Genomic DNA, 13,305 nt, shown 5'->3' on the forward strand with positions numbered 1-13,305 from the left:
CCCCATGATCTTGAAGGTCTCTTCCAACCTGGTGATTCTGGGAATTCTGTGAATTCTGTGCCTCATTAAACCTGGCTTCTTCCATTGCTGCTAGAAACTTGACCCTCAAATAGCAGCCAGGCAGCCAAAGATTCTCTCAGCTGGGATTTGATTCCTGACATGTTTTCTCTTCCTCCTAGATGTGCCCTCTGGGTTGCAAACACCCTCCCAAGTCACAGCCATCGTGGGCAGTGATGTCCAGCTGACCTGCCGGGCCTCCAAGTACATCTACACCCACCTGGCCTGGTACTACCCCTCCTCAGAGGCAGCTCCCAGCCGCTCTGTGGTCAGGAAAATGGACAAATATTCCATCTCCTTGACCCTGCTCATTGCCAACGTCACGAGGGAGCAGAGTGGCCTCTACAAGTGCCGAGCCCAGAACGAGCAGAACAGCACGGACACGCTGGAGCAGCACAGCCAGCTCCTGGTCAGAGGTATGTGCAGGGGACAGTGGCACTGGGACGTGTCCTAACACACACCCTGTGTCCTGCTCTGCTTTGCTTCTGTCATTTACTCTGTGTGGATTGACAGCCTGGCATGGAGAACACTCACCCAGCCACTGCTGGCTTTGGGTAAAATATTTGAGATCACATTAAGGTGATTTCAGCAGCATTTCTCTTCCCAGCTCCATGCTGGGTGCAGATTTAGAGTTGGCTGAGGACAAAAAGCATCACCCACCATTTACTGATAGCACAGCTGTAGCTTGGGATGCTCACCCCAGATCTGTATGACTTTGGTACCCACTCTCAGCTGCCAGGATGAGATACCTGAATAGATTTGGACTCAGCAGATCCCAAATGTCCCTGGGCAAGTGTAAAATCAAGTGACATGTGCCATTTATTCTGGGTGAGAGGGATGCACTTTGTTACAACAATTATTTTCTTACTTACACCCAAGCCCCCAAATCTTTTCATTTCACTGAGATCCTCCAGCCTGGTTCTGTTGGCTGTGGGAATACAAAGGGCAGGACACTTCTGCCAGTAGGAAGTCACTGAAAATTAGTGAAGTTTCTTCTGCTTCAGAGTGAAGAAGGTGGGTGATCATCTCTAAGCCTCCTCAGAAGACAAAGGGCTGCTGGCATGGGGAATGGATACATTTATTAACCACCTTCCAATGGTGAAGAAAACAAAAGCACAGAACTGGAGCAGAACTGAGACATGCAGCAGCAAGTCAGGGAGCAGGAGTCAGAGTGCTTCAGAAGCTGAACTAGCCAGGGATTTTCAGACTGGCTCCTGTGGCTCAGGAGGCACTGCAGAGTCCCTCAGCACAGCCTTGGGGTGAATGGCACATGCCCTGTGCAGCCTCCCAGCCCCTTCCCTCCTCACACAGATCCTCTGGTTCTAGACTGGGAGGTGATTTATTTCCACATACACACAGACATCTCCCTTTTCCTGAGGCAGACAGGAAGGGAAGGAGTCTCACTCAGCTGTTGGGCAGTGATAATGGTCTGGTGGTCCCCACAGCACCAGGGCCACCTGTGAGCATCACCTGCAGTGAGGCACTGGCCTTGCTCTGCTCTCTGCATTCAGGCACTTCCCTTTCCTCTCCCCTGGCAGATATTTTTATTCAGTCAGTCAGATTTCCACCTACACACACACCTACACAGCACAGCTATGGGAAAAACACAGCTAGACTGTGAATACACCCATGGAGAGCTGGAATCAGGATCACGTTCTTGTGAGGATGACTGGGGTCTGTGATCTGTCTGGCACGTGTCAGACAACTCTTGTGGAGAGCACACATGGAAATGTCCCTCCAAACCAGCTTTCCTTCCCCTATTCAAACATTTCCTATGTTCTAATGCCCCTCATCTTCTGTCCTCACTGCAAGTTTGGGGTATATTTTATGCTGTGTTTGTGATTTTATTCATTGCTGTCCTGCACCTTTTATAAATGAACATAAAGTGGTTGTTACCATGGTTTGTAGTAAGGAGAAAACTGCATTCCTGATGGAGGATAAAAAACCTTTAGAACTGTTTCCTCTTTTCCCCCATTTCTCTTTTTTGCCTTCACCCTGCATGTGCACCACCCACTCCCCATCCTTTGTTCTTCAGAGGATGAGGAGCTGGAGCTGCAGCCAAACCTAAGCTTAGGCAGTGTGAAAATAAACCAAATAACCTCACCCACACCTCCCAGAACCTTTGGGGGGAGTTTTGATCAATTGATCAACCAAGCCTCACCACATCCAGCCCAGAGAGGCCGTGCAAGAAGGGGAGGTGAGGGAAGGGCCCCCCAAACCTGACTGGGGCTCTTTCCCTTTGTGGCTGCAGAGAAGGCGGCGCCGGTCGTGATCCAGAACCTCACAGACCTGGAGGTCAACATCAGCGGCAAGATCCTGCTGGAGTGCAAGGTCAGTGGGACCCCAGAGCCTCAGGTCACCTGGAGGAAGAATGGATACCCCATCTCAGCAGCATCAGGTGAGCTCCTGCTGCCCAGAGCTGTCTGGGATGTGGGATGTGGGACTGGCAGGGTCACCACCACACAGCACCTACAGCTGTGCCCATGACTCAGGCACACACACCCAGATCCAAGGATGCCAGGGCACTGCAGGGCTCTCCAGCTTGGGCTCTGAGGTGGGAGGAAGCTCCAGACCAGCACACGTTGGGATAGCACTGGGAAATCAGGGAGTGCTGCTCAGGCTGCTTGTGTGGGACCAGAGTGTGGGCACCAAACTGAGCCACAGGGTGCACCTGGGTCTGGCAACACAGACTGAGCTCCCAGCTGTCCTGGCCATGATAAACTGCAGCAAAGTCACCTGGCAGAGGGGTTCAGGGCATCCCATGGCATATGAAATGTCCTTTATCACTGATGGGAATGTGCTTTCAGCTCTGTGGGACAGAGCCACCATGGGCAGGGAGCCTCACCTGAGCCTGCAGCCCCTCACCTGAGCCCAGGTGCCTTCCCAGCTCTGTGCCATAGAATCCTGGGGTGTGCTGAGCTGGAAGGGACCCACAGGATCTTCCAGTCCAATCCTGTCCCTGCCCAGACCCCCAACAACCCCACCCTGGGCATCCCTGGCAGTGCTGCCCAACCCCTCCTGGAGCTCTGGCAGCCTCGGGGCTGTGCCCATTCCCTGGGGAGCCTGGGCAGTGCCAAGAACCTTTCCCTAAAATCCAACCTAACCCTGCCCTGGCCCAGCCCCAGCCCTTCCCTGGGTGCTGTCCCTGTCACAGGGAGCAGAGATTGGAGCTGTCCCTCAGCAGGGTGTTGCAGAGTGCACTGAGGTCTCTCCTCAGCCTCCTCCAGCTGAACAAACCAAGTGCCCTCAGCCCCTCCTCATGAGACCCCTCCAGAGCCTTCCCCTTCCTCGTGGCCTCCTGTGGGTGCTCTCCAATGGCTTCAAGGCTGTTTTATATTCTGTGCTCAAAGCTGCACTGGAGATGAGGCTGCCCCAGTGCAGAGCTGAGTCTGGCCTGAGTCCTCCCATAAATCATGGAGAATCCCATGTCAGTAGCTGGTCCTGTGACTTTAATTTTGCATCTTGGACTAGGTAGGAAATCTAGGATCATCCATAATTCAGGTCAGAATGTTCTGAGAGAAACTCTTTATAGCTACTGAAATTTTATAAATAATTCTAGAGGGACAAGCATGTAACTCATCCAACCAATGGAAACATAAATAAAATATCTGGAAAAAACACCTCAGGGTAAATATTTCAGCACAGTGCATGGCAAGTTGTGTGCAGTACTCTTGTTAACAACAACGGGATGCACGGGCAGAACACCCAGAAATTCAAAATGTCCTTCCCTTTTGGATTGCAAGCCTGACCTGTTTCCCTATTTCTACCCCAATCTCCTCAGTGAAACAGGAGAACTCTCAGTGCAGTACCACCAACCAGGAAAAATGAAATTGGGAAAATTAAACATAGAGAAGCCTCTCATAGGTCATTTCTAGGCAACCTCCCTATTCCCACTGCACCTGGCTGCCTGTGAATCCAGGATTGCTTCACATCATTGTTTTTCCAAGAAGAGCCTAACTTGAGTTCCATGTTCCCTATGTTAGAAGTCCCATCCCTTCCCACAGCCTTCAGTAATTCCACTGAGCTCCCATTTTTCCAAGTGTATCTTCCTGCTATCAGACATCAATCCTGCATCCCTCTGCTAACTTCTGGATTAATTTCCAGGCTCTACCCCCTCTAAATCAGCAGCTACATTTGCTGTGGTTTAAATGATGCCAAATAATTTATCCAGATGTTGAAAAGGCAAAAAAAAAGTCAGGGAAAGGTTGCCAGACCAGGAGGAGCACAGAGTTAAAATGTGTCCTCACAGCAGAGCCTGCATGGGTGGGAGCTCACCTTCAGCTCTGTCCCTAAAAGCATTTTTGGCAGGCAGGTTATTGTGCCAGCATTAACCAAAATGCCTTGAAACAGGAATTTCCATGGAAAACAACACGCTGGTGATTGAGAGAGTGAAGAAGGACGACGAGGGGCTCTACGAGTGCCGGGCCTCCAACGAGCTGGGCCAGGACAGCACATCAGCCTTCATCAGAATCCAGGGTGAGCCTGCCTGGGGCATGCACAGTGCCACAGGGCTCCCTCAGGCAGTCTGGACACTCTTCTGACCTGGCTGTGCATTCACCTGCAGGTTCTGAGGAGAAATCCAACATTGAGGTGATCATCCTGGTGTGCACGGGGCTGGCTGCCACGCTCTTCTGGCTCCTGCTGACCCTCTTCATTCGCAAACTGAGGAAGGTGAGAGAGCTCCCCTCCTGCACAAAGGCTGGCACCTGTCCCAGCTCATGGTGACTGCAGAGTTAGGGACAAATCTTTGGGACAGATGGTAGAAACACTGGGTGAAATGTCCCTGTAAAATTCAGTCCTTGCTTTGTGTTGACTTCTCCAGAGAACCCTTGCACCTGTGAGGTTTCCAGCCACTTCTGTGGAACCATAAAATCAGGCTCCTCTCTCTCTATGAGTCAAACTGGCTTGTGAGAATAACAAAAAATACCCTAAATCCTCTAAAATGAGGGCTTGATTTCAGCACTTGACTCTAAAAGATATTAAAGAAAGATCCCAGGCTGTCTGCTCTAGAAATGAGCTCAAACCACAGAGCTGATTTGATCTCCTTGTTCTTTTTTCACCTTCCTTTTGTGACTCAAAAAGTAAACTTGCAGCAAAGTTTCAAGGAATTTAGGTCTGCTTTCCTGAAACAAACAGCAAAAAGAAAGGCAAGCACAGCTCTCTGCTCTCACCAAATTGCAGTCCCAATGCTGATCTCCAGTATTTGAGTAAAATTTCCCCTCTTCCTGGAAACACAGGGATTAAATTCACATTTTCATCCTTGACCTCAGTTTCACAGAGCAGTGGATAACACTGAATTTCCTTTTACATTTCACTCCTGTTCAAGTCTGCTCACAGAACCCACCCAACCACAATTTCTCACTTTAGTAGCATCAGAAATAGCAATTTCTAGCAATTTTAAATTGCAATAAATTGCAGCCATGAAGTGGGAGATCTGTGGAGAATCATCACTGCAGAACAAAACACGGTGACAATGCCAAAATATGCAGGAGGAAGTGCAGCTCCTGCAGTTCCCATGGAAAATCATTGATTTCCTTTGGCTAATCCAGGTAGATTTTGTGTTTCCCTCCTCCCAAAAGCCACGAGTAGCAGCCACACACAAACATTTGTGTCTCAGCTGTAGAACAGAAGCAGGAAGCTGCAGTGATGCATTCCTGGCTCCGAATGAAAGTGCCTGCAAGGCAGGGAAGTCCCCGGGCTGCCAGACAGCTCCTCCCTTCGGAGCTGCAGCGTAAATCCCCTGAATAATCTCCCTGAATAATCTCTCCCCGCCCTGTTTTTAGCCCGATGCCACAGATATTAAAACAGGATACCTGTCAATTATCATGGACCCCGAGGAGATGCCCCTGGACGAGCAGTGTGAGCGCCTGCCCTACGACAGCAGCAAATGGGAGTTCCCCAGGGACAGGCTGCGCCTGGGTGAGTGCTGGGGGTCACACAGGGGGAGGATGGCCCCAGGTCCATCCCAGGGACACTGGAGATGTCAAATGATGGTCCCAGATCCTTCCAGAGACACTGGAGCTCAAAGGATGGTCCCAGATCCATCCCAGGGACACTGGAGATGTCAAAGGATGGTCCCAGATCCTTCCCAGGGACACTGGAGCTCAAAGGATGGTCCCAGATCCTTCCAGAGACACTGGAGCTCAAAGGATGGTCCCAGATCCATCCCAGGGACACTGGAGCTCAAAGGATGGTCCCAGGTCCTGCCCAGGGACACTGGAGCTCAAAGGATGGTCCCAGATCCATCCCAGGGACACTGGAGCTGTCAAAGGATGGTCCCAGATCCTTCCCAGGGACACTGGAGCTGTCAAAGGATGGCCCCAGGTCCTGCCCAGGGACACTGGAGATGTCAAAGGATGGCCCCAGATCCATGCCAGGGACACTGGAACTCAAAGGATGGTCCCAGATCCTTCCCAGGGACACTGGAGATGTCAAAGGATGGTCCCAGATCCTTCCCAGATCCTTCCCAGGGACACTGGAGATGTCAAAGGATGGTCCCAGATCCATCCCAGGGACACTGGAACTCAAAGGATGGTCCCAGATCCTTCCCAGGGACACTGGAGATGTCAAAGGATGGTCCCAGATCCATCCCAGGGAAGCTGTTGGATAACCCAGCAGGAGCCTGTCACAGTGCCACCCTTGGATCTGGGATCACAGAAGGCAGGGTCAGCCTGATGGAGGGTGAAATGAGGGATTTGGAGACTCTGTCCAAATAGCTGCCACTCCTTTTCCTTGGAAAAGGGAAGCCAAAGTCTTGACAGGGAGGAAAGGTACCTCCAGGTACTGTCTGCCAAAAGTGTGATTTCATTCCCATAGAGGAAAAAGGAAAGTGAGTTTTCTTTTGAAGAAAGCTATCAATTCATCAAATAATCACTTCCTTATCAACCATAAGAGCTTGGCTTTGAGCTGTAAAAAGCTCTCATGGAAAAATGAGCCACATTTCACTGAACAGCTCAGTTCGCTGGCTGATGGAGTGAGAAAATGCAAAAAGCTGGCTGTGTTTGTACAGTGAAACTGTAACATCTGTGTGCACTGAGGAGTGCAGGGAAAATACCTGTATTTGTGTGCTCTTGGTGCTGCAGCTGGAAAGCATGGAAGGAGGAGAGGACAGAAAAAAAATCACAAAATCTGAGATGATGATGGGACACAGAAATTGGCAGAACCAAAGAGCCAGACCCTGGGTCAGAGCACACCAGGTAACACAGGCAGGAAAATCCAAATGAAAGGGAAGATAAACAAAAAGAAGAAAGCAAATCATCCTAAATCCCACTTAGTGCCGCTTTTCCCTCAAATCAGTGTCAATAACTGAAGGGTTAATGTGCTGTGGCTCCCTGAGTGCCTTGCTGGCTCTCTCCATGATTCCTGAGAGATCAGCCTGCCACAATTAACCCAAACTCTGCCTTCCCTGGGCTCCAGGACAGCCCCAGGTGATGTTTGTCCCCTCAACCCGTGCAGCCCTGCCCTCAGTGAGTGCAGTGATTCCCCTCCTCTGTTCTGTCCCGTGCTGGATTGCATCCAGGCCATATGGATAAACCCTTGATGTATCCATATGCTGCAGGATGTGATGGAGGCTGCTGTGCCTGTGTCTGTGCACTGTGCCTGGTTCTCCTGCACAGCTGAGGTTGCATGTCCCCTCCTGGCTGGTGCAGCTGGGCTCACTCTCAACTCTTGCTTCTCTAGGTAAAACTCTGGGTCATGGTGCTTTTGGGAAGGTGGTGGAGGCGTCTGCTTTTGGCATTGATAAATCTTCAACCTGCAAAACAGTTGCCGTAAAAATGCTGAAAGGTACAAAAATCCCTCTGAGATCCTCCCCAGGCTGCTCAGGGAGCTGGGGGCAGCGAGGGCACAGTGCCCAGCTGGCTGTGCCCTGCAGGGAGTGGGCTCCATGTGGGATCAGCCATCCTGGGGGCATGAAGGGGAGGATGACAGCAGCTCCGTGCTGCTCTGCTGCCTCAGGCTTGCATTCCTCAAGGAAGAAAAGAGCAGCTTCCAGCTCTGTGGGGTGAAGAGGGAAACAGATTACAGAGTGTAATTACAGCAGATAGCCCAAAATTGGAGCTGAGCCTTCCATCCCAGCCTAGCCAGATGTAGAACAGTTCGAGAGGCTGGAAAAAAAAACACTGCCAGGGGAGTAGAGACATCTTGCTTGCAATTATTGAAATGAAGGGCAGCTTTCCTGTTGGGTGGAGGGAAGGAGGGAAGGAGGGAACCTGGAGCCTGTTCTTGCACACAGCAAGGACTGAACCATCAGCCACAGGCTGCCTGCTTGGGCAGGGCTGGGGGCTGCTCCTCAGGGGGATCCAGAGGCTCAGCCCATGCTGCCATGGCCCTCAGGCTCCATCCTGCTGCATGACACCATTAACCCCTGCCATGCCACCAGCCAGTCACTGCTGCCATGGGACTTGGCTTCTGCTGCCAGCTGCCTCACCTGGTGCTCTGCTACTCCCATCTCTCTGAAATCACAAAAACACCCATTTGTCACCTCTCTGGACCTCCTTCAGGTCTGGTCTCCCCTCTCTATTTTCCTCCTTCCAATCATCTTCTCTCCTGCTGTTGTATCTTCTGTTCCATGCCCATTTCCAGACCCCTGAAATCCCCTAGAAGTCCCTGATCCAGACATATTCCCATCTCCATCAAAACATACTATCCTGGACAGCTCTGGGGTTTCATTCCCTTCCATGCTGTGCTTCCCAACTGATCCTCATGTCAGCTCTGCCCTGCCAGCACATGTTCAGCAATATTTGGCAGATTCTCCATCGTTTTATGCCTCCCTCCCCCATGGAGGCAGCTGCCTCCTGCTCTGGTGTGCCCCTCCCCAGCTAACATGCCCATAATTCATCACTTTCATGAATAAAGAAGATTCTCTAGTGTCAGTTCATCCATCCAGGGAATTTAAAAGGCTCTGGGGGTGCCTGCATTTCTGCCATCTCCATGTAGTATGCTCAGCTCTGTTCTGGACTGAAGCTAAAATTCAATGTGCAGAATTGTCTGAAACACTTCTGAGCTGGCTCTGGGGAAATCAGGAGTGATACCACCCATGGACACAGCAAACACTGCTGGCTGAAGGAATCTTGGAATAGCTCCTACTTTATGACACAGTTTGGAGAAAGATGATGGGGAATTCTACAACCAGATAAAGAGGTTACACCTGTCACACCAAATGATTTGTTATGTAACTGTTTCCTCATATTTAAATCTTACATGATGCAAAGGCAAAGGAAACAGGCCAAAGCCTCTCCTCTTAAAATACATCATGGATGTTTTGGAGACAAGGCTGGAAAGATAAAGCAGCACCTGAACAAACTTCTGCTCTGAGGGTGCCTGCCTTAAAATAATGTCACTGGCCAGCCAGGGCCCTGTCAGGTTCATGGCTCACACACAGATCTCAGAAAATTAATTTCTTGGGTCAGTAAGATCTGCTGAGCTTTAGTCATGCTGTGTGTTCCCTGGACATTGTGGGACACAGCTCCCAGATCTGTGCATCCCTCCTCCCCTGCAGTGGAGCTTTCTGAGCTATTGTGACTGAGTCCTGCTGAACTGCACAGCCCAGCAGAGAGGCAGGGACACCCTCTGTGTGCTGGGGGGCTTGCAGAGTTGGCTTTGCTAAGCTTGCAAATCTGAGTCCTGGCAAAGGCTCTGTGGGATCAGCTCTGGGGGAAGGGACCGTAACCCTCCATAAGCCACACTGCAGAAAGGAAGAGTCACCAAAAGATAAAGTGTTATCCCACTTCAGAAAGGTCAGCAGACAATGAAACGGATGAGTTATTATCTGTGTGAGTCTGAAAAGCCAAGATACTGCAAGGAACCTGGGTGGGTTTTGTTTCAAAGGATAAACAGGATCTTGCTGTGTCCTGTTGAAAATATCCTGTTGTGTAAAGATGATTTTTTTTCCTGTTTATCTTAAGCAGAATGTGCAACTACTAATGAATGCAAGGCTCTAATGTCTGAGCTGAAGATCCTCATCCATATAGGACATCACCTGAATGTGGTCAACCTGCTGGGAGCCTGCACCAAAGCTGGAGGTGAGGAGTCCTCAGGAAATCAGGAGCAAAAAAGAAAACACTTTCCAGACACTTTGGGGTGTTGGGAAGTGCCTGTGGTGCAGTCAGTGCAGGTACAGCCATTGCCAGCTCTCTGCTCCCAGGAGAGCTCTGCTGCTCCTGCAGGATGGGGCCTCATCCCCCCAGGGCTCCTGAGCCTCTCCCACCCGTGGTGTCACCTCCCTGTTCTCTCTGGAGGCACTGAAGGGAGAGAACACTGGATTGCAGTGAGGTGCCCAATTCCTCCCCATGGGCATTTCCAGGCTTCTTCTCCTTCTCCTTCCCTGCCTTGTCAGGAAGATGCAGCAGGCTGAGCCCTTGGCTCCCTGAGCCTCCTCTCCAGGCAAACACAGCAGTTTCTGCTCTGTGCACCAAAGCCTGGCACAGCCCTGGGTGCAAAGGAGCAGGGGCTGGCACAGGGCTGAGCAGGACTGGCCCTGTCTCATAAAGTCCCATAAATGTCAGACCTTTGTCACTAAACATCCCTTCCCACACTGCCTGACAAAGCAGCTCTGCCCTTACTGTGCTTCAGCTTCAGGGGAGCAGCTCCTCACTGCTGACCCCCAAAATCTGTAAAACCTCCCCCAAAAATCAGGTTTAGGAGACCCAAGGGCAAGGGAAACCCCAGAGTGAAAGAAATGAAGGGGGGAAACAGAAGAGATGGTGCACAGATCTCTCATCATCTGAGACCCCAAACCCATCAGTTTCCAACAGTTTTTGTCCAGTCACGAGGGAAAAGGAAAATTTCAGTGAGGGAGATTTGGGAGGGTGCCAGGGAAGAAATCTTTCCTCCAGCAAGGTGGTTCCAGTTCCTCAGGAAGCAGCAGCCATGGATACTGCTGGGGTCTGCTGCTCCCAGGAATTCACCCCAGAGCCCAAAAGCTTGTGTGGGAACAAGGGGCTCCAGCTGAGGGATTTAGGGGGCAGAAGCAGCAGCCAGGAGCCTTTGCTGGGGCCTGAGAGCAGAGGGGATGGAAAAGGGGATGCTGGGGACTCTCCTGGGCTCACAAGTCCCTGAGGGAGCTCAGCACAAGCAGGAGCCTCAAACCAGCAGCAGGACCAGGGGTCAGTGGTTCTTACCCAAAGCAGCCCCAGAGTTCTGCTTGTTCAAGACACACCCGAGGACTGATCCAAGGCTCTGATTGTCCCATTTCTGAGAAACTTTTTCCCTCAGGAATTCCTCCATTTCCCATTCTCCATCCTGCCCCGTCCTGGGTGGGAGGTGACCCTCCCTCCTCCCTGCCAGGTGCCTGGGCAAAGCTTTGTGGGGCAGAGTGTGGGGCAGAGGGGTGCAGCAGCACCCACAGGGCACGGAGCAGCCTCGGGGCAGGCCCTGCTTTGTTCTCCTGGAGCACTGCAAGTGCAGGAGAACAGCCTGGAGCTCCAGGGGCAGACACAGATCCCAGCTCCTGTGAAATTCCAGTGCTCTCCTCCCCTGTAAGGCTTTATGTAACCGTGTATTCCTGATGGAGACCGGTATTAAGTATGCACATACATTATTTTAACAAGGTATCAAATAACAGAATTTAACACTTTGCCGGGGTGTCTGATGTTCAGCAGTCAGAACTAATGCAGTGTGTGCTTTACAATGAGGGAACAAAATATGGGGAGGCCATGTCTAGGAAGCGTTTCAAAACCATGAATAAATCACTATGCAGAGCTTTAAAGCTCTTCTAGAATCTGCATTTCCTCAGGGCATCCATGAGGGACATTGGATTTTGGGTTCTTCAGAGCCAAATCTCTTGAGCACGGCCAGATGCCAGCACTGAGCAGAGCTCTGGGGTCAGCACTGGAACCACTGGGATTTGGGGATTTGGTGTTTTTGCAGCCACTGCAAGGTTTTCAGCCTTGTTTCAGCTGCAGCAGAGGGACTGGGGGTCCTGGAGAGCCCCAGGTTGTGCACTCGGGTGCCCTAGGGCTGGGTGAGTGCAGAACCTGCAGGAATCCTCAGTTCTGCCTGCAGTGATACCTCAGGTTTGAGCTTTTCTATTTTTCAGATTCTGTGCTGCTTTAGTGTGTGGGTCTGGGCTGCATATGAGGGGATGCTGAGCTCTGTGCACAGAGCAGGGAGACAAAACAATTCCTGCTCCAGCTGGGGACCAAGGACAAATGACCCAAATCTCAGCCCAAGAGCACAAACACCGTGGGCTGGAGAGAGAAAAACAAGGATGGGACTGCAGGGGCTAAAGCTGGAATGGGACAATGAACTGCAAGATGCAAATGGAGCAGAACCGATCCCAGTGAGAGACCCCGTGACCATTTTGGGACCATTTTGGTTCATCTTGGGTGCAGCCCTGGCTGGGCTCTTGTGCTGCCCAAGGTGGATCCATTGAGGCCTCCTAATAAATCCCTGCTTTATTCTTTAGCTCTGTTCAGCCCCTGTTCTAGGTCAGCCTTCACAAGGCATCAGCAGGCATTCAGCATCTCCCTTTCTGTTCTCCCCAAGGCTCCTCTGCCTGCCCCTCACTGTGCCAGGGTCACTGCTCCCTCCTGGTGCCCTTCCAGGCAATGCTGGGCCAGGAGTGGCTGCAGCCCTGCCCCTGCCCTGCCCCTGCCCTGCCCCTGCCCAGGAGGATGCAGGAATTCCATCCATCAGGGACCCTGCTGAGCTCCTTCCCCAAGGCCAAGTGCAGCTCTCAGCACTTCCCCTTTGAAATGCAAACCCCTCAGTCTGAACCAGGCACCTTCTGCAGAGAAAAGGGTTCTGGAGATGAAAGTCTCGGTGTTTGGGGTTGATAATATTCCATGTTTATCCACATCCCAGTCCCATGGATTCACCCTATCTTACATTTGATGATTACAAAAAATAAAGGTCCAGAGTGCAGCTTTTCCCTTCCCTAACATCTCACACTGCAATATAAAACCATTTCAGGCAGCTCTTAAAAACCTGCATAATTGTGGAAAAGCAGCACTGACTCTGCAGTGCTTTGTAGAGGAATAAGAAGAAAGTGAGAGCACTTTCCAGGCTTTCAGAAAAAGGCTTTCAGGCTTTCAGAAACTTCAAGTTTTTCAGAAACTTTTTCTGTTTTTCCAGGCTTTGTCTATGGCCCTGCATACTTTCATTTCCTCTGGTGGCATCAGCTCCACCCAAAACAAACAGTTGTGAAGCCAGCAGAGAAAATGAAAACTGCTCCATGTGCAGAGCAAACCAACCTTAACAGCCTCTGGGATTGTGTTGATCATCCTGAATTTTCCTTGTTTATAAATT

The 13,305-nt window shown here is 51.1% G+C and overlaps 1 protein-coding gene across 3 annotated transcripts in view; it reads left to right on the forward strand.

The window, feature by feature from the left end:
* LOC129125800 (vascular endothelial growth factor receptor kdr-like) overlaps positions 1-13,305 on the forward strand; it is a 130,007-nt gene that overhangs the window by 88,669 nt on the left and 28,033 nt on the right. The window contains exons 13-19 of one of the 3 annotated variants that reach the window (XM_054641447.2): positions 180-473; positions 2,309-2,455; positions 4,408-4,533; positions 4,622-4,728; positions 5,841-5,976; positions 7,738-7,842; positions 9,963-10,079. In XM_054641447.2, the coding sequence (XP_054497422.2) occupies positions 180-473; positions 2,309-2,455; positions 4,408-4,533; positions 4,622-4,728; positions 5,841-5,976; positions 7,738-7,842; positions 9,963-10,079 (1,032 nt within the window). The remainder of the gene's footprint in view (positions 1-179; positions 474-2,308; positions 2,456-4,407; positions 4,534-4,621; positions 4,729-5,840; positions 5,977-7,737; positions 7,843-9,962; positions 10,080-13,305) is intronic. The other 2 variants (XM_077185961.1, XM_077185962.1) reach the window with 2 other exon arrangements.

The sequence above is a fragment of the Agelaius phoeniceus genome, chromosome 14, assembly GCF_051311805.1.
Source record: "Agelaius phoeniceus isolate bAgePho1 chromosome 14, bAgePho1.hap1, whole genome shotgun sequence".
NCBI lineage: Eukaryota > Metazoa > Chordata > Aves > Passeriformes > Icteridae > Agelaius > Agelaius phoeniceus.